Source organism: Oncorhynchus mykiss, chromosome 9 (assembly GCF_013265735.2).
Source record: "Oncorhynchus mykiss isolate Arlee chromosome 9, USDA_OmykA_1.1, whole genome shotgun sequence".
NCBI classification, from domain to species: Eukaryota; Metazoa; Chordata; class Actinopteri; order Salmoniformes; family Salmonidae; genus Oncorhynchus; species Oncorhynchus mykiss.
In genome coordinates, this window is record NC_048573.1 from 7,597,150 (window position 1) to 7,623,622 (window position 26,473).

The window sequence follows — 26,473 nt, forward strand, 5'->3', positions numbered from 1 at the left end:
TTTTTGTTTTCTCATGATTTGGTTGGGTCTAATTGTGCTGATGTCCTGTGGCTCTGTGGGGTCTGTTTGTGTTTGTGAACAGAGTCCCGGGACCAGCTTGCTTAGGGGACTCTTCTCCAGGTTCATCTCTCTGTAGGTGATGGCTTTGTTATGGAAGGTTTGGGAATCACTTCCTTTTAGGTTGTTTGTAGAATTGAACTTTTCTTTTCTGGATTTTGATTATTAGCGGGGTATCAATCCAATCCTGCTCTGCATGCATTATTTGAGCAATAAGGCACAGGGGGGTGAGGGGCCGTGGTATATGGCCAATATACCACGGCTAAGGGCTGGTCGTATGCACGACGCATCACGGAGTGACTTATCGCTATTATACACTGTTCACCAATGCAATAAGAGCAGTAAAACTAGCCGTGGTATACGGTCTGATATAACACAGCTGTCAGCCAATCAGGGCTCGAACCACCCAGTTGGCGTTTTATGTTTTAGCAGAATACCACATACAGTCTCAATTTGGTCTTTATTTGTGAATTCTTGGTCGGTGAGCGGACCCCAGACCTCACAAACATAAATGACAATGTGTTCCCTCCCTCCCTCCCTCCCTCCCTCCCTCCCTCCCTCCCTCCCTCCCTCCCTCCCTCCCTCTCTCTCTCCCTCTTTCGCCGTAGTGTAATGTCCTGGCTAGCTGTCTAATCAGTTATTCATTGATGCATACAGGAGGCTATTTAATTCATAGTCACATAGTCGCTCACACTTAGAGGACAGACAAGTAGACACACTCACAGACAGAAACACACACACACACACATGCACGGTTGCACAGTCAGCCATGGATGTTATTACTTCTCTCACCCTTTTCTGTCTCTTCTTCCCTCCCTCACTTCCTTAGGAAGTATCAAGTACCGCAGTGTAGCACCCACACACACACACACACACACACACACACACACACACACACACGCACACACACACACACACACACACACACACACACACACACACACACAGTGAGTGAGAGTTAAAGTTGAGGAGGATGCAGGGAGAAGATGAGAGAGAACTGTACAGAAATAGTAGAAGGAGCAGTGTCTTGAAGACTAGATTGTAACTCGGGGACTCGTCTTGTTGACAATTTACAGAATATAGGGGGAGTGGAGAAGTTTGTGTGTGTTATATAATCGTGCAATAGATCACAATTTTATTCATCACGGGCTTTGTAAACAACAGGTGTAGACTACCAGTGAAATGTTTACTTAAGGGTCCTTCGCAACAATGTAGAGAGAACGAAAATAGAGAAATAAGTCATAAGAAAAACACAATGAGTAATGATAACATGGATTTATACAGGGGGTACCAGTACTGAGTAATGATAACATGGCTTTATACAGGGGGTACCAGTACTGAGTAATGATAACATGGCTTTATACAGGGGGTACCAGTACTGAGTAATGATAACATGGCTTTATACAGGGGGTACCAGTACTGAGTAATGATAACATGGCTTTATACAGGGGGTACCAGTACTGAGTAATGATAACATGGCTTTATACAGGTGGTACCAGTACTGAGTAATGATAACATGGCTTTATACAGGGGGTACCAGTACTGAGTAATGATTACATGGCTTTATACAGGGGGTACCAGTACTGAGTAATGATAACATGGATTTATACAGGGGGTACCAGTACTGAGTAATGATAACATGGCTTTATACAGGTGGTACCAGTACTGAGTAATGATTACATGGCTTTATACAGGGGGTACCAGTACTGAGTAATGATTACATGGCTTTATACAGGGGGTACCAGTACTGAGTAATGATTACATGGCTTTATACAGGGGGTACCAGTACTGAGTAATGATTACATGGCTTTATACAGGTGGTACCAGTACTGAGTAATGATTACATGGCTTTATACAGGTGGTACCAGTACTGAGTAATGATAACATGGCTTTATACAGGGGGTACCAGTACTGAGTAATGATAACATGGCTTTATACAGGGGGTACCAGTACTGAGTAATGATAACATGGCTTTATACAGGGGGTACCAGTACTGAGTAATGATTACATGGCTTTATACAGGGGGTACCAGTACTGAGTAATGATAACATGGCTTTATACAGGGGGTACCAGTACTGAGTAATGATAACATGGCTTTATACAGGGGGGTACCAGTACTGAGTAATGATAACATGGCTTTATACAGGGGGTACCAGTACTGAGTAATGATAACATGGCTTTATACAGGTGGTACCAGTACTGAGTAATGATTACATGGCTTTATACAGGGGGTACCAGTACTGAGTAATGATTACATGGCTTTATACAGGGGGTACCAGTACTGAGTAATGATTACATGGCTTTATACAGGGGGTACCAGTACTGAGTAATGATTACATGGCTTTATACAGGTGGTACCAGTACTGAGTAATGATTACATGGCTTTATACAGGGGGTACCAGTACTGAGTAATGATTACATGGCTTTATACAGGGGGTACCAGTACTGAGTAATGATTACATGGCTTTATACAGGGGGTACCAGTACTGAGTAATGATAACATGGCTTTATACAGGCGGTACCAGTACTGAGTAATGATAACATGGCTTTATACAGGGGGAACCAGTACTGAGTAATGATAACATGGCTTTATACAGGGGGTACCAGTACTGAGTAATGATTACATGGCTTTATACAGGGGGTACCAGTACTGAGTAATGATAACATGGCTTTATACAGGGGGTACCAGTACTGAGTAATGATTACATGGCTTTATACAGGGGGTACCAGTACTGAGTAATGATAACATGGCTTTATACAGGGGGTACCAGTACTGAGTAATGATAACATGGATTTATACAGGGGGTACCAGTACTGAGTAATGATAACATGGCTTTATACAGGGGGTACCAGTACTGAGTAATGATAACATGGATTTATACAGGGGGTACCAGTACTGAGTAATGATAACATGGATTTATACAGGGGGTACCAGTACTGAGTAATGATAACATGGCTTTATACAGGGGGTACCAGTACTGAGTAATGATAACATGGATTTATACAGGGGGTACCAGTACTGAGTAATGATAACATGGCTTTATACAGGGGGTACCAGTACTGAGTAATGATAACATGGATTTATACAGGGGGTACCAGTACTGAGTAATGATAACATGGATTTATACAGGGGGTACCAGTACTGAGTAATGATAACATGGATTTATACAGGGGGTACCAGTACTGAGTAATGATAACATGGATTTATACAGGGGGTACCAGTACTGAGTAATGATAACATGGCTTTATACAGGGGGTACCAGTACTGAGTAATAATAACATGGCTTTATACAGGGGGTACCAGTACTGAGTAATAATAACATGGCTTTATACAGGGTGTACCAGTACTGAGTAACGATAACATGGCTTTATACAGGGGGTACCAGTACTGAGTAATGATAACATGGCTTTATACAGGGGGTACCAGTACTGAGTAATGATTACATGGCTTTATACAGGTGGTACCAGTACTGAGTAATGATAACATGGCTTTATACAGGGGGTACCAGTACTGAGTAATGATAACATGGCTTTATACAGGGGGTACCAGTACTGAGTAATGATAACATGGCTTTATACAGGTGGTACCAGTACTGAGTAATGATTACATGGCTTTATACAGGGGGTACCAGTACTGAGTAATAATAACATGACTTTATACAGGTGGTACCAGTACTGAGTAATGATAACATGGCTTTATACAGGGGGTACCAGTACTGAGTAATGATAACATTGCTTTATACAGGGGGTACCAGTACTGAGTAATGATAACATTGCTTTATACAGGGGGTACCAGTACTGAGTAATGATAACATGGCTTTATACAGGGGGTACCAGTACTGAGTAATGATTACATGGCTTTATACAGGGGGTACCAGTACTGAGTAATAATAACATGGCTTTATACAGGGTGTACCAGTACTGAGTAATAATAACATGGCTTTATACAGGGGGTACCAGTACTGAGTAATAATAACATGGCTTTATACAGGGTGTTCCAGTACTGAGTAACGATAACATGGCTTTATACAGGGGGTACCAGTACTGAGTAATGATAACATGGCTTTATACAGGGGGTACCAGTACTGAGTAATAATAACATGGCTTTATACAGGGTGTACCAGTACTGAGTAACGATAACATGGCTTTATACAGGGGGTACCAGTACTGAGTAATGATAACATGGCTTTATACAGGGGGTACCAGTACTGAGTAATGATAAGATGGCTTTATACAGGGGGTACCAGTACTGAGTAACGATAACATGGCTTTATACACAGGGTACCAGTACTGAGTCCATGCGCAGGGGAACTAGGTAGTTGAGGTAGATATAGATATCGAGGTAGACATATCTAGAAATGAAGTAACTAGGCAACAGGATAGATAGTAAACAGCAGCAGCGTATGTGATGAGTCAAAGATAGTTAGTATCAAATTAAAATAGTTTGTGCAAAAAGGACCCGGCTAGCTATTTGGTTAGCTATTTTAACATACTATTTAGAAAACTATTTAACTAACTATTTAACTAACTATTTAACTAACTATTTAGCTAACTATTTAACTAACTATTTAGCTAACTATTTTAACTAACTATTTAACTAACCATTTAGCTAACTATTTAGCTAAATATTTAACTAACTATTTAGCTAACTATTTAGCTAACTATTTAACTAACTATTTAGCTAACTATTTAACTAACTATTTAACTAACTATTTAACTAACTATTTAACTAACTATTTAACTAATTATTTAACTAACTATTTAGCTAACTATTTTAACTAGCTATTTAACTAACTATTTAACTAACTATTTAACTAACTATTTAACTAACTATTTAACTAACTATTTAACTAACTATTTAACTAACTATTTAACTAACTATTTAGCTAACTATTTAACTAACTATTTAGCTAACTATTTAACTAACTATTTAACTAACTATTTAACTAACTATTTAACTAACTATTTAACTAACTATTTACATACTATTTAGCTAACTATTTAACTAACTATTTAACTAACTATTTAGCTAACTATTTAACTAACTATTTAACTAACTATTTAACTAACTATTTAACTAACTATTTAACTATCTATTTAGCTAACTATTTAACTAACTATTTAACTAACTATTTAACTAACTATTTAGCTAGCTATTTAACTAACTATTTAACTAACTATTTAACTAATTACTTAACTAACTATTTTAACTAACTATTTAACTAACTATTTAACTAACTATTTAACTAACTATTTAACTAACTATTTAGCTAGCTATTTAACTAACTATTTAACTAACTATTTAACTAACTATTTAACTAACTATTTAGCTAACTATTTAACTAACTATTTAACTAACTATTTACATACTATTTAGCTAACTATTTAACTAACTATTTAACTAACTATTTAGCTAACTATTTAACTAACTATTTAACTAACTATTTAACTAACTTTTTAACTAACTATTTAGCTAACTATTTAGCTAACTATTTTGCTAACTATTTAACTAACTACTTAGCAAACTATTTAACTAACTATTTTAACATACTATTTAGCTAACTATTTAACTAACTGTTTAACTAACTATTTAACTAACTATTTAACTAACTATTTAGCTAGCTATTTAACTAACTATTTAACTAACTATTTAACTAATTATTTAACTAATTACTTAACTAACTATTTTAACTAACTATTTAACTAACTATTTAGCTAGCTATTTAACTAACTATTTAACTAACTATTTAACTAACTATTTAACTAACTATTTAGCTAGATATTTAACTAACTATTTAACTAATTATTTAACTAATTACTTAACTAACTATTTTAACTAACTATTTAACTAACTATTTAACTAACTATTTAACTAACTATTTAACTAACTATTTAGCTAACTATTTAACTAACTATTTACATACTATTTAGCTAACTATTTAACTAACTATTTAACTAACTATTTAGCTAACTATTTAACTAACTATTTAACTAACTTTTTAACTAACTATTTAGCTAACTATTTAGCTAACTATTTAGCTAACTATTTAACTAATTATTTAACTAACTATTTAGCTAACTATTTATCAAACTATCACTTGATGTGTCGGTACTGCATGTTTTGCTGTAGCAGAGAGAACAGTCTATGACTTGGGTGGCTGAAGTCTTTGAAAACATTTTGCTTCTTCCTCTGACACCGCCTGGTATAGAGGTCCTGGATGGCAGGGAGCTGCCCAGTGATGTATTGGGCTGTACACACTACCATCTGTAGCGCCTTGAGGTCAAATGCCAAGCAGTCATCATACCAAGCGGTGATGCAGCCAGTCAAGATGCTGTTAATGGTGCAGCTGTAGAACTTTATGAGGATCTGAGGGCCCATGTAAAATCTTTTCAGCCTCCCGAGGGGGAAGATGCATTGTCGTGCCCTCTTTACGACTGTGTTGGTGTGTTTCTGACCATGACAGATCCTTAGTGATGTGAACACAGAGGAACTTGAAACTCTTGACTCGCTCCACTACAGCCCCGTCAATGTGAATGGGGGCGTGATCAGACCTCTGTTTCCTGTAGTCCACGATCAGCTCCTTTGTCTTGATGACATTGAGGGAGAGGTTGTTATCCTGGCAACACACTTATTGTCATCGGTGATCAGGCCCACCGCTGTCGCAACGTAGCAAACTAAATGATGGGCACAGGGTTAATGGTGGTCTGCTTGAAACATGTTGGTATTACAGACTGGGTAAGGGAGAGGTTGAGACATGTAGGTATTACAGACTGGGTCAGGTTGAGACATTTAGGTATTACAGACTGGGTCAGGTTGAGACATGTAGGTATTACAGACCGGGTCAGGTTGAGACATGTAGGTTTTACAGACTGGGTCAGGGACAGGTTGAGACATGTAGGTATTACAGACTGGGTCAGGTTGAGACATGTAGGTATTACAGACTGGGTCAGGGTCAGGTTGAGACATGTAGGTATTACAGACTGGGTCAGGTTGAGATATGTAGGTATTACAGACTGGGTCAGGTTGAGATATGTAGTTATTACAGACTGGGACAGGGTCAGGTTGAGACATGTAGGTATTACAGACTGGGACAGGGACAGGTTGAAAATGTTAGTGAAGATATTTGCCAGTTGGTCAGCGCATGCTCGGAGTATACGTCCTGGTAATCCGTCTGGCCCTGCGGCCTTGTGTATGTTAACCTTTTTAAAAAGTCTTACTCACATCGGCTACAGAGAGCGTGATCACACAGCTGGTGCTCTCATGGATGGTTTGGTGTTGCTTGCCTCGAAGCGAGCATAGAAGGCATTTAGCTCATCTGGTAGGTTCGTGTCACTGGTTAGCTCACGGCTGGGTTTCCCTTTGTAATGCGTGATAGTTTTTAAGCCCTGCCACATCCGACAAGTGTCAGAGCCGGTATTGTAGGATTTGATCTTAGTCCTGTATGGACACTGCCTGTTTGATGCTCCATCGGAGGGTGTAGCAGGATTTCTTATAAGGTTCCGGGTTAGTGTCTTCTGGTTGGGGTATGTACGTACGGTCACTGTGGGGAGCTTTTGCTTGTAATCAGGAATCAGGAGGATAGAGTTATGGTCAGATTTGCCCATATGGAGGGAGAAGGAGAGCTTTGTGCTAATCTCTGTGTGTGGAGTAAAGATTTGTATTGTTTTAGTTGCACAGATTACATGCTGGTTGAAATGAAGTAAAAACGGATTCAAGTTTCCCTGCATTAAAGTCCCCGGCCACTAGGAGCAACGCCTCTGGATGAGCGTTTTCTTGTTTGCTTGTGGCCTTATACAGCTAGTTGAGAAGCGGACTTAGTGCCAGCATCAATTTGTGGTGGTAAATAGGCAGCTACAAAAAAAATATGAATGAAAACCCTCTAGGTAAAATTACCATGAGGTATTCTAATTCAGGTGAGCACAACCTCGAGACTTCCTTCCAAAACTGCCGTTTTGTTCTGAAGTAGAAACACCACCTGTTGTTAACGATGCTGCCGTTTTGTTCTGACATAGAAACACCACCTGTTGTTAACGATGCTGCTGTTTTGTTCTGACATAGAAACACCACCTGTTGTTAACGATGCTGCTGTTTTGTTCTGACGTAGAAACACCACCTGTTGTTAACGATGCTGCTGTTTTGTTCTGACATAGAAACACCACCTGTTGTTAACGATGCTGCCGTTTTGTTCTGACATAGAAACACCACCTGTTGTTAACGATGCTGCCGTTTTGTTCTGACATAGAAACACCACCTGTTGTTAACGATGCTGCCGTTTTGTTCTGACATAGAAACACCACCTGTTGTTAACGATGCTGCTGTTTTGTTCTGACGTAGAAACACCACCTGTTGTTAATGACGCTGCCGTTTTTTTCTGACGATGCGTAGAAACATCACCTGTTGTTAATGACGCTGCCGTTTTGTTCTGACGTAGAAACACCACCTGTTGTTAATGACACTGCTGTTTTGTTCTGACATAGAAACACCACCTGTTGTTAACGATGCTGCTGTTTTGTTCTGACATAGAAACACCACCTGTTGTTAACGATGCTGCTGTTTTGTTCTGACATAGAAACAACACCTGTTGTTAACGATGCTGCTGTTTTGTTCTGACGTAGAAACACCACCTGTTGTTAATGACGCTGCCGTTTTTTTCTGACGATGCGTAGAAACACCACCTGTTGTTAATGATGCTGCCGTTTTGTTCTGACGTAGAAACACCACCTGTTGTTAATGACACTGCTGTTTTGTTCTGACATAGAAACACCACCTGTTGTTAACGATGCTGCTGTTTTGTTCTGACATAGAAACACCACCTGTTGTTAATGACGCTGCCGTTTTGTTCTGACATAGAAACACCACCTGTTGTTAATGACGCTGCCGTTTTGTTCTGACGTAGAAACACCACCTGTTGTTAATGATGCTGCTGTTTTGTTCTGACGATGCGTAGAAACACCACCTGTTGTTAACGATGCTGCTGTTTTGTTCTGACATAGAAACACCACCTGTTGTTAACGATGCTGCTGTTTTGTTCTGACGTAGAAACACCACCTGTTGTTAACGATGCTGCCGTTTTGTTCGGACATAGAAACACCACCTGTTGTTAACGATGCTGCTGTTTTGTTCTGACGTAGAAACACCACCTGTTGTTAACGATGCTGCCGTTTTGTTCTGACATAGAAACACCACCTGTTGTTAACGATGCTGCCGTTTTGTTCTGACATAGAAACACCACCTGTTGTTAATGACGCTGCCGTTTTGTTCTGACGTAGAAACACCACCTGTTGTTAATGATGCTGCTGTTTTGTTCTGACGATGCGTAGAAACACCACCTGTTGTTAACGATGCTGCTGTTTTGTTCTGACGTAGAAACACCACCTGTTGTTAACGATGCTGCCGTTTTGTTCTGACGATGCGTAGAAACACCACCTGTTGTTAACGATGCTGCTGTTTTGTTCTGACATAGAAACACCACCTGTTGTTAATGACGCCTCCGTTTTGTTCTGACGTAGAAACACCACCTGTTGTTAACGATGCTGCTGTTTTGTTCTGACGTAGAAACACCACCTGTTGTTAACGACGCTGCCGTTTTGTTCTGACATAGAAACACCACCTGTTGTTAACGATGCTGCTGTTTTGTTCTGGAGTAGAAACACCACCTGTTGTTAACGATGCTGCTGTTTTGTTCTGACATAGAAACACCACCTGTTGTTAACGATGCTGCTGTTTTGTTCTGACATAGAAACACCACCTGTTGTTAATGACGCTGCCGTTTTGTTCTGACGATGCGTAGAAACACCACCTGTTGTTAATGATGCTGCTGTTTTGTTCTGACGTAGAAACACCACCTGTTGTTAACGATGCTGCCGTTTTGTTCTGACGATGCGTAGAAACACCACCTGTTGTTAATGATGCTGCCGTTTTGTTCTGACATAGAAACACCACCTGTTGTTAATGACGCTGCCGTTTTGTTCTGACGATGCATAGAAACACCACCTGTTGTTAATGATGCTGCTGTTTTGTTCTGACGATGCATAGAAACACCACCTGTTGTTAATGACGCTGCAGTTTTGTTCTGACGATGCATAGAAACACCACCTGTTGTTAATGATGCTGCTGTTTTTCTTCTGACATAGAAACACCACCTGTTGTTAATGACGCTGCCGTTTTGTTCTGACGATGCATAGAAACACCACCTGTTGTTAATGACGCTGCCGTTTTGTTCTGACGATGCGTAGAAACACCACCTGTTGTTAACGATGCTGCTGTTTTGTTCTGACGTAGAAACACCACCTGTTGTTAACGATGCTGCTGTTTTGTTCTGACATAGAAACACCACCTGTTGTTAATGACGCTGCCGTTTTGTTCTGACATAGAAACACCACCTGTTGTTAATGACGCTGCCGTTTTGTTCTGACGTAGAAACAGCACCTGTTGTTAATGATGCTGCTGTTTTGTTCTGACGATGCGTAGAAACACCACCTGTTGTTAACGATGCTGCTGTTTTGTTCTGACGTAGAAACACCACCTGTTGTTAACGATGCTGCTGTTTTGTTCTGACGTAGAAACACCACCTGTTGTTAACGATGCTGCCGTTTTGTTCTGACATAGAAACACCACCTGTTGTTAACGATGCTGCTGTTTTGTTCTGACGTAGAAACACCACCTGTTGTTAACGATGCTGCCGTTTTGTTCTGACATAGAAACACCACCTGTTGTTAACGATGCTGCCGTTTTGTTCTGACAAAGAAACACCACCTGTTGTTAATGACGCTGCCGTTTTGTTCTGACGTAGAAACACCACCTGTTGTTAATGATGCTGCTGTTTTGTTCTGACGATGCGTAGAAACACCACCTGTTGTTAACGATGCTGCTGTTTTGTTCTGACGTAGAAACACCACCTGTTGTTAACGATGCTGCCGTTTTGTTCTGACGATGCGTAGAAACACCACCTGTTGTTAACGATGCTGCTGTTTTGTTCTGACATAGAAACACCACCTGTTGTTAATGACGCTGCCGTTTTGTTCTGACGTAGAAACACCACCTGTTGTTAACGATGCTGCTGTTTTGTTCTGACGTAGAAACACCACCTGTTGTTAACGACGCTGCCGTTTTGTTCTGACATAGAAACACCACCTGTTGTTAACGATGCTGCTGTTTTGTTCTGACATAGAAACACCACCTGTTGTTAACGATGCTGCTGTTTTGTTCTGACGATGCGTAGAAACACCACCTGTTGTTAACGATGCTGCTGTTTTGTTCTGACGTAGAAACACCACCTGTTGTTAATGACACTGCTGTTTTGTTCTGACATAGAAACACCACCTGTTGTTAACGATGCTGCTGTTTTGTTCTGACATAGAAACACCACCTGTTGTTAACGATGCTGCTGTTTTGTTCTGACATAGAAACACCACCTGTTGTTAACGATGCTGCTGTTTTGTTCTGACATAGAAACACCACCTGTTGTTAATGATGCTGCTGTTTTGTTCTGACATAGAAACACCACCTGTTGTTAACGATGCTGCTGTTTTGTTCTGACATAGAAACACCACCTGTTGTTAACGATGCTGCTGTTTTGTTCTGACATAGAAACACCACCTGTTGTTAACGATGCTGCTGTTTTGTTCTGACGTAGAAACACCACCTGTTGTTAACGATGCTGCTGTTTTGTTCTGACGTAGAAACACCACCTGTTGTTAACGATGCTGCTGTTTTGTTCTGACGTAGAAACACCACCTGTTGTTAACGATGCTGCTGTTTTGTTCTGACATAGAAACACCACCTGTTGTTAACGATGCTGCTGTTTTGTTCTGACATAGAAACACCACCTGTTGTTAACGATGCTGCTGTTTTGTTCTGACGTAGAAACACCACCTGTTGTTAACGATGCTGCTGTTTTGTTCTGACGTAGAAACACAACCTGTTGTTAACGATGCTGCTGTTTTGTTCTGACGTAGAAACACCACCTGTTGTTAACGATGCTGCTGTTTTGTTCTGACGTAGAAACACCACCTGTTGTTAATGATGCTGCTGTTTTGTTCTGACGATGCGTAGAAACACCACCTGTTGTTAACGATGCTGCTGTTTTGTTCTGACGTAGAAACACCACCTGTTGTTAACGATGCTGCCGTTTTGTTCTGACGATGCGTAGAAACACCACCTGTTGTTAACGATGCTGCTGTTTTGTTCTGACATAGAAACACCACCTGTTGTTAATGACGCTGCCGTTTTGTTCTGACGTAGAAACACCACCTGTTGTTAACGATGCTGCTGTTTTGTTCTGACGTAGAAACACCACCTGTTGTTAACGACGCTGCCGTTTTGTTCTGACATAGAAACACCACCTGTTGTTAACGATGCTGCTGTTTTGTTCTGACATAGAAACACCACCTGTTGTTAACGATGCTGCTGTTTTGTTCTGACGATGCGTAGAAACACCACCTGTTGTTAACGATGCTGCTGTTTTGTTCTGACGTAGAAACACCACCTGTTGTTAATGACACTGCTGTTTTGTTCTGACATAGAAACACCACCTGTTGTTAACGATGCTGCTGTTTTGTTCTGACATAGAAACACCACCTGTTGTTAACGATGCTGCTGTTTTGTTCTGACATAGAAACACCACCTGTTGTTAACGATGCTGCTGTTTTGTTCTGACATAGAAGCACCACCTGTTGTTAATGATGCTGCTGTTTTGTTCTGACATAGAAACACCACCTGTTGTTAACGATGCTGCTGTTTTGTTCTGACATAGAAACACCACCTGTTGTTAACGATGCTGCTGTTTTGTTCTGACATAGAAACACCACCTGTTGTTAACGATGCTGCTGTTTTGTTCTGACGTAGAAACACCACCTGTTGTTAACGATGCTGCTGTTTTGTTCTGACGTAGAAACACCACCTGTTGTTAACGATGCTGCTGTTTTGTTCTGACGTAGAAACACCACCTGTTGTTAACGATGCTGCTGTTTTGTTCTGACATAGAAACACCACCTGTTGTTAACGATGCTGCTGTTTTGTTCTGACATAGAAACACCACCTGTTGTTAACGATGCTGCTGTTTTGTTCTGACGTAGAAACACCACCTGTTGTTAACGATGCTGCTGTTTTGTTCTGACGTAGAAACACAACCTGTTGTTAACGATGCTGCTGTTTTGTTCTGACGTAGAAACACCACCTGTTGTTAACGATGCTGCTGTTTTGTTCTGACATAGAAACACCACCTGTTGTTAACGATGCTGCTGTTTTGTTCTGACGTAGAAACACCACCTGTTGTTAACGATGCTGCCGTTTTGTTCTGACGATGCGTAGAAACACCACCTGTTGTTAACGATGCTGCCGTTTTGTTCTGACGTAGAAACACCACCTGTTGTTGACGATGCTGCTGTTTTGTTCTGACATAGAAACACCACCTGTTGTTAACGATGCTGCTGTTTTGTTCTGACGTAGAAACACCACCTGTTGTTAACGATGCTGCTGTTTTGTTCTGACGTAGAAACACCACCTGTTGTTAACGATGCTGCCGTTTTGTTCTGACGATGCGTAGAAACACCACCTGTTGTTAACGATGCTGCTGTTTTGTTCTGACATAGAAACACCACCTGTTGTTAACGATGCTGCCGTTTTGTTCTGACATAGAAACACCACCTGTTGTTAACGATGCTGCCGTTTTGTTCTGACGATGCGTAGAAACACCACCTGTTGTTAACGATGCTGCCGTTTTGTTCTGACGATGCATAGAAACACCACCTGGAATATTATCCATGTCCTTGTTTAGCCAAGTTTCCGAGAAACATTGGACAGTTTCTTCCGGTTCCGGTGATAGTGGTCGTCTCGAACGTCGCTCGTCCAGTTTATTCTCCAGTGATTGTCCATTCGCCAATAGAACAGAGGGTTATTATTTACTCACCACTGTAGGTCATCAGGTTGCCCTCATGTCAGCCTCGATATCGCCGTCTCTGGGGATTAGGGCGAGCAGTATGTCCAGAAGCTATTTTCGTTCAATGGAAACAATGTCAGAAATATAAAAAAATAGAGAAAATTATCTGTGAAGAAAAACATATAAAAACACATTGGTCACGAGCACTATTCAGTCCAGCGCCATTCTCACTTTTCAATGTTTGTGCCTGTGTCATTAGGTCTGGTGTGTCAGAGAGGGAGAGGAGGGGGGAGAGGGAGAAGGAGAGGGAAGGAGAGGGAAGGAGAGGGAGAGGGAGAGGGGAGAGGGAGGGTGAGAGGGGCAGAGAGAGAAAGAGAGCATCAAGAGATGAGAAGGAAAAACATGATCACAAGAAGGAAAACAAAAGTATGGAATAATAAAATCCAATGAAACGAATGCAGATGAAGATAACGTATACATTATAGCGTATCACCATGGAAACCATGTTTCATGTTGTTTTATTTGACGGGTTGATAAGGCGGGTTGCTATGGTGACAACAGTTCTGCACAGTGATTCTCAAACACGGGGTTTGGTTAAGTTAATTTTCTTCCTTACTCTCGTTCTCGCTCTTTCTGTCCCTGTTTTTCTCCACCTCTCCATCCCTCCATCCCTCCATCTCTCTCTACCTCTCCACATCTCCACCTCTCCATCCCTCCATCTCTCTCTACCTATCTACATCTCCACCTCTCCATCCCTCTCTCTCTCTCTACATCTCCACATCTCCACCTCTACATCCCTCCATCTCTCTCTACTTCTCCACATCTCCACCTCTCCATCCCTCCATCTCTCTCTACCTATCTACATCTCCACCTCTCCATCCCTCTCTACTTCTCCACATCTCCACCTCTCCATCCCTCCATCTCTCTCTACCTACCCTACTTCTACCTCTCCATCTCTCCATCCCTCCATCTCTCTCTACCTACCCTACCTCTACCTCTCCATCCCTCCATCCCTCCATCTCTCTCTACCTAACCTACCCTACCTCTACCTCTCCATCCTTCAATCCCTCCATCTCTCTCTCTACCTATCCTACCTCTCCATCTCTCCATCTCTCCATCCTAACCACAACCATCTGTCTCTATATCTTCACTCCTCTCATCTCTGTCTCTTCTCCAACCTTCTCACCTCCCCTCTCCAACCTCTCATGTGTGTCTCTTCTCCAACCTTCTCACCTCCCCTCTCCAACCTCTCATGTGTGTCTCTTCTCCAACCTTCTCACCTCCCCTCTCCAACCTCTCATGTGTGCCTCTTCTCCAACCTTCTCACCTCCCCTCTCCAACCTCTCATGTGTGTCTCTTCTCCAACCTTCTCACCTCCCCTCTCCAACCTCTCATGTGTGCCTCTTCTCCAACCTTCTCACCTCCCCTCTCCAACCTCTCATGTGTGTCTCTTCTCCAACCTTCTCACCTCCCCTCTCCAACCTCTCATGTGTGTCTCTTCTCCAACCTTCTCACCTCCCCTCTCCAACCTCTCATGTGTGCCTCTTCTCCAACCTTCTCACCTCCCCTCTCCAACCTCTCATCTCTGTCTCTTCTCCAACCTTCTCACCTCCCCTCTCCAACCTCTCATGTGTGTCTCTTCTCCAACCTTCTCACCTCCCCTCTCCAACCTCTCATGTGTGTCTCTTCTCCAACCTTCTCACCTCCCCTCTCCAACCTCTCATGTGTGTCTCTTCTCCAACCTTCTCACCTCCCCTCTCCAACCTCTCATCTCTGTCTCTTCTCCAACCTTCTCACCTCCCCTCTCCAACCTCTCATGTGTGTCTCTTCTCCAACCTTCTCACCTCCCCTCTCCAACCTCTCATCTCTGTCTCTTCTCCAACCTTCTCACCTCCCCTCTCCAACCTCTCATCTCTGTCTCTTCTCCAACCTTCTCACCTCCCCTCTCCAACCTCTCATGTGTGTCTCTTCTCCAACCTTCTCACCTCCCCTCTCCAACCTCTCATGTGTGCCTCTTCTCCAACCTTCTCACCTCCCCTCTCCAACCTCTCATGTGTGCCTCTTCTCCAACCTTCTCACCTCCCCTCTCCAACCTCTCATGTGTGTCTCTTCTCCAACCTTCTCACCTCCCCTCTCCAACCTCTCATGTGTGCCTCTTCTCCAACCTTCTCACCTCCCCTCTCCAACCTCTCATGTGTGTCTCTTCTCCAACCTTCTCACCTCCCCTCTCCAACCTCTCATGTGTGTCTCTTCTCCAACCTTCTCACCTCCCCTCTCCAACCTCTCATGTGTGCCTCTTCTCCAACCTTCTCACCTCCCCTCTCCAACCTCTCATCTCTGTCTCTTCTCCAACCTTCTCACCTCCCCTCTCCAACCTCTCATGTGTGTCTCTTCTCCAACCTTCTCACCTCCCCTCTCCAACCTCTCATGTGTGTCTCTTCTCCAACCTTCTCACCTCCCCTCTCCAACCTCTCATGTGTGTCTCTTCTCCAACCTTCTCACCTCCCCTCTCCAACCTCTCATCTCTGTCTCTTCTCCAACCTTCTCACCTCCCCTCTCCAACCTCTCATGTGTGTCTCTTCTCCAACCTTCTCACCTCCCCTCTCCAACCTCTCATCTCTGTCTCTTCTCCAACCTTCTCACCTCCCCTCTCCAACCTCTCATCTCTGTCTCTTCTCCAACCTTCTCACCTCCCCTCTCCAACCTCTCATGTGTGTCTCTTCTCCAACCTTCTCACCTCCCCTCTCCAACCTCTCATGTGTGTCTCTTCTCCAACCTTCTCACCTCCCCTCTCCAACCTCTCATGTGTGTCTCTTCTCCAACCTTCTCACCTCCCCTCTCCAACCTCTCATCTCTGTCTCTTCTCCAACCTTCTCACCTCCCCTCTCCAACCTCTCATCTCTGTCTCTTCTCCAACCTTCTCACCTCCCCTCTCCAACCTCTCATCTCTGTCTCTTCTCCAACCTTCTCACCTCCCCTCTCCAACCTCTCATGTGTGTCTCTTCTCCAACCTTCTCACCTCCCCTCTCCAACCTCTCATGTGTGTCTCTTCTCCAACCTTCTCACCTCCCCTCTCCAACCTCTCATGTGTGTCTCTTCTCCAACCTTCTCACCTCCCCTCTCCAACCTCTCATCTCTGTCTCTTCTCCAACCTTCTCACCTCCCCTCTCCAACCCCCTCCTTTTCTTTCCTGCTCTCCTCTTACCTTTCAATAGCGACAGAATAGAGGCGATGAAATTGAACAGATTCCTAGAAATTATGTGTCGACATATTGACATGAGCACACTTATGTGTGGATTTGTGTGTGTGTGTGTGCGTGTGTGTGTTTCTGCTCTTGGCAATGCTTGTCATGGATAGGATTATGTAGCATGCAGCGATGAATTGCACAGAGAAATTGGATCAAACTAAGTGTGTATGCGTGTGTGTGTGTGAAAAGAAATTGGATCAGATTACTTTGACATTTGGCTCAGATTATACTCAATTCTTACTGACAGGGGGAGAGGGAGTGAGGATGGGTGGGAAAGAGGGACAGAGAGAGAGCGAGAGGGTGGGATGAAGAGAGAGAGTGAAATAGATAGAGTGGGAGGGAGAGAGGGAGAGATGAATCTGGAACGAAAATTGTTTTTCCAAACCTGTTCTGAACCTGTTCTGAACCTGTTCTGAACCTGTTCTAAACCTGTTCTAAACCTGTTCTAAACCTGTTCTAAACCTGTTATAAACATGTTATAAACCTGTTATAAACCTGTTCTAAACCTGTTCTAAACCTGTTCTAAACATGTTATAAACCTGTTATAAACCTGATATAAACCTGTTCTAAACCTGTTCTAAACCTGTTCTAAACCTGTTCTAAACCTGTTCTAAACATGTTATAAACCTGTTATGAACCTGATATAAACCTGTTATAAACATGTTATAAACCTAACAGGTGTATGTTATATCTCCCCCTACAGGTTGGCTATGAGAATGCTAACAGGTGTCTGTTATATCTCCCCCTACAGGTTGGCTATGAGAATGCTAACAGGTGTCTGTTATATCTCCCCCTACAGGTCGGCTATGAGAATGCTAACAGGTGTCTGTTATATCTCCCCCTACAGGTTGGCTATGAGAATGCTAACAGGTGTCTGTTATATCTCCCCCTACAGGTCGGCTATGAGAATGCTAACAGGTTTCTGTTATATCTCCCCCTACAGGTTGGCTATGAGAATGCTAACAGGTGTCTGTTATATCTCCCCCTACAGGTTGGCTATGAGAATGCTAACAGGTGTCTGTTATATCTCCCCTTACAGGTTGGCTATGAGAATGCTAACAGGTGTCTGTTATATCTCCCCCTACAGGTTGGCTATGAGAATGCTAACAGGTGTCTGTTATATCTCCCCCTACAGGTTGGCTATGAGAATGCTAACGGGTGTCTGTTATATCTCCCCCTACAGGTTGGCTATGAGAATGCTAACAGGTGTCTGTTATATCTCCCCCTACAGGTTGGCTATGAGAATGCTAACAGGTGTCTGTTGTATCTCCCCCTACAGGTTGGCTATGAGAATGCTAACAGGTGTCTGTTATATCTCCCCCTACAGGTTGGCTATGAGAATGCTAACAGGTGTCTGTTATATCTCCCCCTACAGGTTGGCTATGAGCATGCTAACAGGTGTCTGTTATATCTCCCCCTACAGATTGGCTATGAGAATGCTAACAGGTGTCTGTTATATCTCCCCCTACAGGTTGGCTATGAGAATGCTAACAGGTGTCTGTTATATCTCCCCCTACAGGTTGGCTATGAGAATGCTAACAGGTGTCTGTTATATCTCCCCCTACAGGTTGGCTATGAGAATGCTAACAGGTGTCTGTTATATCTCCCCCTACAGGTTGGCTATGAGAATGCGGGCACTGTGGAGTTCCTGGTAGATAAACACGGGAAACATTACTTCATAGAAGTCAACTCCAGACTGCAGGTGGAACACACTGTCACTGAGGAGGTTACGGAGTAAGTACTGCAGTGTGTGTGTGTGTGTGTGTGTGTGTGTGTGTGTGTGTGTGTGTGTGTGTGTGTGTGTGTGTGTGTGTGTGTGTGTGTGTGTGTGTGTGTGTGTGTGTGTGTCTGATTGGTCAAAAATATCAGCAATTGGTCTGCCTGTATAAATGCCGCCTAACAGCTTTTTCGATTGTGTGTGTATGTGTCAGTGTGTGTGTGTATGTGTGTGTGTCTGTGTCTGTGTCAGTGAGTGTGTGTGTGTGTGTTGTTGTGTGTGTGTGTCTGTGTCAGTGAGTGTGTGTGTGTGTTGTTGTGTGTGTCTGTGTCTGTGTCAGTGAGTGTGTGTGTGTGTGTGTTGTTGTGTGTGTCTGTGTCTGTGTCAGTGAGTGTGTGTGTGTGTGTGTTGTTGTGTGTCTGTGTCTGTGTCAGTGAGTGTGTGTGTGTGTGTGTTGTTGTGTGTGTCTGTGTCTGTGTCAGTGAGTGTGTGTGTGTGTGTGTGTTGTTGTGTGTCTGTGTCTGTGTCAGTGAGTGTGTGTGTGTGTGTGTTGTTGTGTGTTTCTGTGTCTGTGTCAGTGAGTGTGTGTGTGTGTGTTGTTGTGTGTGTCTGTGTCTGTGTCAGTGAGTGTGTGTGTGTGTGTGTTGTTGTGTGTGTCTGTGTCTGTGTCAGTGAGTGTGTGTGTGTGTGTTGTTGTGTGTGTCTGTGTCTGTGTCAGTGAGTGTGTGTGTGTGTGTGTTGTTGTGTGTGTCTGTGTCTGTGTCAGTGAGTGTGTGTGTGTGTGTGTGTGTTGTTGTGTGTGTCTGTGTCTGTGTCAGTGAGTGTGTGTGTGTGTGTGTGTGTGTGTGTGTGTCTGTGTCTGTGTCAGTGAGTGTGTGTGTGTGTGTGTGTGTTGTTGTGTGTGTCTGTGTCTGTGTCAGTGAGTGTATGTGTGTGTGTGTTGTTGTGTGTGTCTGTGTCTGTGTCATTGAGTGTGTGTGTGTGTGTGTTGTTGTGTGGTATAATTTGGCGGTGTACCATATATTCCAGTTTTTTTTTTTTTTTTTACAGTTTTTCATCAATACCGTTGAAACTATTTATTTTAAGTTTTCCATGAAATGTGAATATTTGTAGCTACTTTTTATGTAAACAGCTGCCGTCTTCTACACTACGACGTTAGGAGATACACCAGATTCTGTCTCCGTGTCACATTATTGTATATTATGACCTTAAATGCTGCAGATATCGTTTAGGTCACCTCCCTTATTCCCCAATTGCTCAGTTTGGCCGGGCTGCCAGTTCTAGGAAGATTCTTCGTGTTTCCAAACTTCTTCCATTTAAGATTGATTGAGGCCACTGTGTTCTTGGGGACCTTCAATACTGCAGACATTTTATCTTACCCTTCTCCAGATCTGTGCCTCGACACAATCCTGTCTCGGAGCTCTGCAGACATTTCCTTCGACCTCATGGCTTGGTTTTTACTCTGACGTGCACTGTCAACTGTGGGACCTTATATTGACCAAATCCTGTTCCTTCAGTTGAATTTACCACAAGTGGACTCCAGTCAAGTTGTAGAAACATCTCAAAGATGATCAATGGAAACAGGATGCACCTGAGTTCAATTTGGAGTTTGGAGTCATAGCAAACGGTCTTATGTAAATACATAAAAAAAAAATTTAAAAAAAAAATAGTTTTCACTTTGTCATTATGGGGTATTGTGATGTCATTATGGGGTATTGTGATGTCATTATGGGGTATGGTGGTGTCATTATGGGGTATTGTGATGTCATTATGGGGTATTGTGATGTCATTATGGGGTATGGTGGTGTCATTATGGGGTATTGTGATGTCATTATGGGGTATTGTGGTGTCATTATGGGGTATTGTGATGTCATTATGGGGTATTGTGATGTTGTTATGGGGTATGGTGGTGTCATTATGGGGTATTGTGATGTTGTTATGGGGTATGGTGGTGTCATTATGGGGTATTGTGATGTCATTATGGGGTATGGTGGTGTCATTATGGGGTATGGTGATGTCATTATGGGGTATTGTGGTGTCATTATGGGGTATTGTGATGTCATTATGGGGTATTGTGATGTCATTATGGGGTATGGTGGTGTCATTATGGGGTATGGTGATGTCATTATGGGGTATTGTGATGTCATTATGGGGTATTGTGATGTTGTTATGGGGTATTGTGATGTTGTTATGGGGTATTGTGATTTCATTATGGGGTATTGTGGTGTCATTATGGGGTATTGTGATGTCATTATGGGGTATTGTGATGTCATTATGGGGTATTGTGATGTCATTATGGGGTATTGTGATGTCATTATGGGGTATTGTGATGTCATTATGGGGTATGGTGGTGTCATTATGGGGTATTGTGGTGTCATTATGGGGTATGGTGATGTCATTATGGGGTATTGTGATGTCATTATGGGGTATTGTGATGTCATTATGGGGTATTGTGATGTCATTATGGGGTATTGTGGTGTCATTATGGGGTATTGTGATGTCATTATGGGGTATTGTGATGTCATTATGGGGTATTGTGATGTCATTATGGGGTATTGTGATGTTGTTATGGGGTATTGTGATGTCATTATGGAGTATTGTGATGTCATTATGGGGTATGGTGATGTCATTGTGGGGTATTGTGGTGTCATTATGGGGTATTGTGATGTCATTATGGGGTATTGTGATGTCATTATGGGGTATTGTGGTGTCATTATGGGGTATTGTGGTGTCATTATGGGGTATTGTGGTGTCATTATGGGGTATGGTGGTGTCATTATGGGGTATGGTGGTGTCATTATGGGGTATGGTGGTGTCATTATGGGGTATGGTGGTGTCATTATGGGGTATTGTGGTGTCATTATGGGGTATTGTGGTGTCATTATGGGGTATGGTGGTGTCATTATGGGGTATGGTGGTGTCATTATGGGGTATGGTGGTGTCATTATGGGGTATGGTGGTGTCATTATGGGGTATTGTGGTGTCATTATGGGGTATTGTGATGTCATTATGGAGTATTGTGATGTCATTATGGGGTATTGTGATGTCATTATGGGGTATTGTGATGTCATTATGGGGTATTGTGATGTCATTATGGGGTATTGTGGTGTCATTATGGGGTATTGTGATGTCATTATGGGGTATTGTGATGTCATTATGGGGTATGGTGGTGTCATTATGGGGTATGGTGGTGTCATTATGGGGTATTGTGGTGTCATTATGGGGTATGGTGGTGTCATTATGGGGTATTTTGGTGTCATTATGGGGTATTGTGGTGTCATTATGGGGTATGGTGGTGTCATTATGGGGTATGGTGGTGTCATTATGGGGTATGGTGGTGTCATTATGGGGTATTGTGGTGTCATTATGGGGTATTGTGATGTCATTATGGAGTATTGTGATGTCATTATGGGGTATTGTGATGTCATTATTGGGTATTGTGATGTCATTATGGGGTATTGTGATGTCATTATGGGGTATTGTGGTGTCATTATGGGGTATTGTGATGTCATTATGGGGTATTGTGATGTCATTATGGGGTATGGTGGTGTCATTATGGGGTATGGTGGTGTCATTATGGGGTATGGTGGTGTCATTATGGGGTATTGTGGTGTCATTATGGGGTATGGTGGTGTCATTATGGGGTATTGTGGTGTCATTATGGGGTATGGTGGTGTCATTATGGGGTATTGTGGTGTCATTATGGGGTATTGTGATGTCATTATGGAGTATTGTGATGTCATTATGGGGTATTGTGATGTCATTATGGGGTATTGTGATGTCATTATGGGGTATTGTGATGTCATTATGGGGTATTGTGGTGTCATTATGGGGTATTGTGATGTCATTATGGGGTATTGTGATGTCATTATGGGGTATGGTGATGTCATGATGGGGTATTGTGATGTCATTATGGGGTATTGTGATGTCATGATGGGGTATTGTGGTGTCATTATGGGGTATTGTGATGTCATTATGGGGTATTGTGGTGTCATTATGGGGTATTGTGATGTCATTATGGGGTATTGTGGTGTCATTATGGGGTATTGTGATGTCATTATGGGGTATTGTGATGTCATTATGGGGTATTGTGATGTCATTATGGGGTATTGTGATGTCATTATGGGGTATTGTGATGTCATTATGGGGTATGGTGGTGTCATTATGGGGTATTGTGGTGTCATTATGGGGTATGGTGATGTCATTATGGGGTATTGTGATGTCATTATGGGGTATTGTGATGTCATTATGGGGTATTTTGATGTCATTATGGGGTATTGTGGTGTCATTATGGGGTATTGTGATGTCATTATGGGGTATTGTGATGTCATTATGGGGTATTGTGATGTCATTATGGGGTATTGTGATGTTGTTATGGGGTATTGTGATGTCATTATGGAGTATTGTGATGTCATTATGGGGTATGGTGATGTCATTGTGGGGTATTGTGGTGTCATTATGGGGTATTGTGATGTCATTATGGGGTATTGTGATGTCATTATGGGGTATTGTGGTGTCATTATGGGGTATTGTGGTGTCATTATGGGGTATTGTGGTGTCATTATGGGGTATGGTGGTGTCATTATGGGGTATGGTGGTGTCATTATGGGGTATGGTGGTGTCATTATGGGGTATGGTGGTGTCATTATGGGGTATTGTGGTGTCATTATGGGGTATTGTGGTGTCATTATGGGGTATGGTGGTGTCATTATGGGGTATGGTGGTGTCATTATGGGGTATGGTGGTGTCATTATGGGGTATTGTGGTGTCATTATGGGGTATTGTGATGTCATTATGGAGTATTGTGATGTCATTATGGGGTATTGTGATGTCATTATGGGGTATTGTGATGTCATTATGGGGTATTGTGATGTCATTATGGGGTATTGTGGTGTCATTATGGGGTATTGTGATGTCATTATGGGGTATTGTGATGTCATTATGGGGTATGGTGGTGTCATTATGGGGTATGGTGGTGTCATTATGGGGTATTGTGGTGTCATTATGGGGTATGGTGGTGTCATTATGGGGTATTGTGGTGTCATTAGGGGTATTGTGGTGTCATTATGGGGTATGGTGGTGTCATTATGGGGTATGGTGGTGTCATTATGGGGTATGGTGGTGTCATTATGGGGTATTGTGGTGTCATTATGGGGTATTGTGATGTCTTTATGGAGTATTGTGATGTCATTATGGGGTATTGTGATGTCATTATGGGGTATTGTGATGTCATTATGGGGTATTGTGATGTCATTATGGGGTATTGTGGTGTCATTATGGGGTATTGTGATGTCATTATGGGGTATTGTGATGTCATTATGGGGTATGGTGGTGTCATTATGGGGTATGGTGGTGTCATTATGGGGTATGGTGGTGTCATTATGGGGTATTGTGGTGTCATTATGGGGTATGGTGGTGTCATTATGGGGTATTGTGGTGTCATTATGTGGTATGGTGGTGTCATTATGGGGTATTGTGGTGTCATTATGGGGTATTGTGATGTCATTATGGAGTATTGTGATGTCATTATGGGGTATTGTGATGTCATTATGGGGTATTGTGATGTCATTATGGGGTATTGTGATGTCATTATGGGGTATTGTGGTGTCATTATGGGGTATTGTGATGTCATTATGGGGTATTGTGATGTCATTATGGGGTATGGTGATGTCATGATGGGGTATTGTGATGTCATTATGGGGTATTGTGATGTCATGATGGGGTATTGTGGTGTCATTATGGGGTATTGTGATGTCATTATGGGGTATTGTGGTGTCATTATGGGGTATTGTGATGTCATTATGGGGTATGGTGATGTCATTATGGGGTATTGTGATGTCATTATGGGGTATTGTGGTGTCATTATGGGGTATTGTGATGTCATTATGGGGTATTGTGATGTCATTATGGGGTATGGTGATGTCATGATGGGGTATTGTGATGTCATTATGGGGTATTGTGATGTCATTATGGGGTATTGTGGTGTCATTATGGGGTATTGTGATGTCATTATGGGGTATTGTGATGTCATTATGGGGTATGGTGATGTCATGATGGGGTATTGTGATGTCATTATGGGGTATTGTGATGTCATGATGGGGTATTGTGGTGTCATTATGGGCTATTGTGATGTCATTATGGGGTATTGTGGTGTCATTATGGGGTATTGTGATGTCATTATGGGGTATGGTGATGTCATGATGGGGTATTGTGGTGTCATTATGGGGTATTGTGATGTCATTATGGGGTATGGTGATGTCATGATGGGGTATTGTGATGTCATTATGGGGTATTGTGATGTCATTATGGAGTATTGTGATGTCATTATGGGGTATTGTGATGTCATTATGGGGTATTGTGGTGTCATTATGGGGTATTGTGATGTCATTATGGGGTATGGCGGTGTCATTATGGGGTATTGTGGTGTCATTATGGGGTATTGTGATGTCATTATGGGGTATTGTGGTGTCATTATGGGGTATTGTGGTGTCATTATGGGGTATTGTGGTGTCATTATGGGGTATTGTGGTGTCATTATGGGGTATGGTGATGTCATTATGGGGTATGGTGGTGTCATTATGGGGTATTGTGGTGTCATTATGGGGTATGGTGATGTCATTATGGGGTATGGTGGTGTCATTATGGGGTATTGTGGTGTCATTATGGGGTATTGTGATGTCATTATGGGGTATTGTGATGTCATTATGGGGTATGGTGGTGTCATTATGGGGTATTGTGGTGTCATTATGGGGTATGGTGGTGTCATTATGGGGTATTGTGGTGTCATTATGGGGTATTGTGATGTCATTATGGGGTATTGTGATGTCATTATGGGGTATTGTGATGTCATTATGGGGTATTGTGATGTCATTATGGGGTATTGTGATGTTGTTATGGGGTATTGTGATGTTGTTATGGGGTATTGTGATGTCATTATGGGGTATTGTGATGTCATTATGGGGTATTGTGGTGTCATTATGGGGTATTGTGATGTCATTATGGGGTATTGTGATGTCATTATGGGGTATTGTGGTGTCATTATGGGGTATTGTGATGTCATTATGGGGTATTGTGGTGTCATTATGGGGTATGGTGGTGTCATTATGGGGTATGGTGGTGTCATTATGGGGTATTGTGGTGTCATTATGGGGTATTGTGATGTCATTATGGGCTATTGTGATGTCATTATGGGGTATGGTGGTGTCATTATGGGGTATGGTGGTGTCATTATGGGGTATTGTGGTGTCATTATGGGGTATTGTGGTGTCATTATGGGGTATTGTGATGTCATTATGGGGTATTGTGATGTCATTATGGGGTATTGTGGTGTCATTATGGGGTATTGTGGTGTCATTATGGGGTATTGTGATGTCATTATGGGCTATTGTGATGTCATTATGGGGTATTGTGATGTCATTATGGGGTATTGTGATGTCATTATGGGGTATTGTGATGTCATTATGGGGAATTGTGATGTTATTATGGGGTATTGTGTGTAGATTGATGAGGGAAACATTTAATTTAATCAATTTTAGAGTAAGGCTGTAACATAACAAAATGTGGAACAAGTCA

At 42.3% G+C, this 26,473-nt stretch overlaps 1 protein-coding gene across 3 annotated transcripts in view; it reads left to right on the plus strand.

Moving 5' to 3' along the window:
* LOC110518778 (pyruvate carboxylase, mitochondrial) overlaps positions 1-26,473 on the plus strand; it is a 490,506-nt gene that overhangs the window by 80,261 nt on the left and 383,772 nt on the right. For all 3 annotated transcript variants that reach the window (XM_036987220.1, XM_036987221.1, XM_036987222.1), the window contains one exon: positions 18,800-18,918. In XM_036987220.1, coding sequence (XP_036843115.1) covers positions 18,800-18,918 — 119 coding nt within the window. The remainder of the gene's footprint in view (positions 1-18,799; positions 18,919-26,473) is intronic.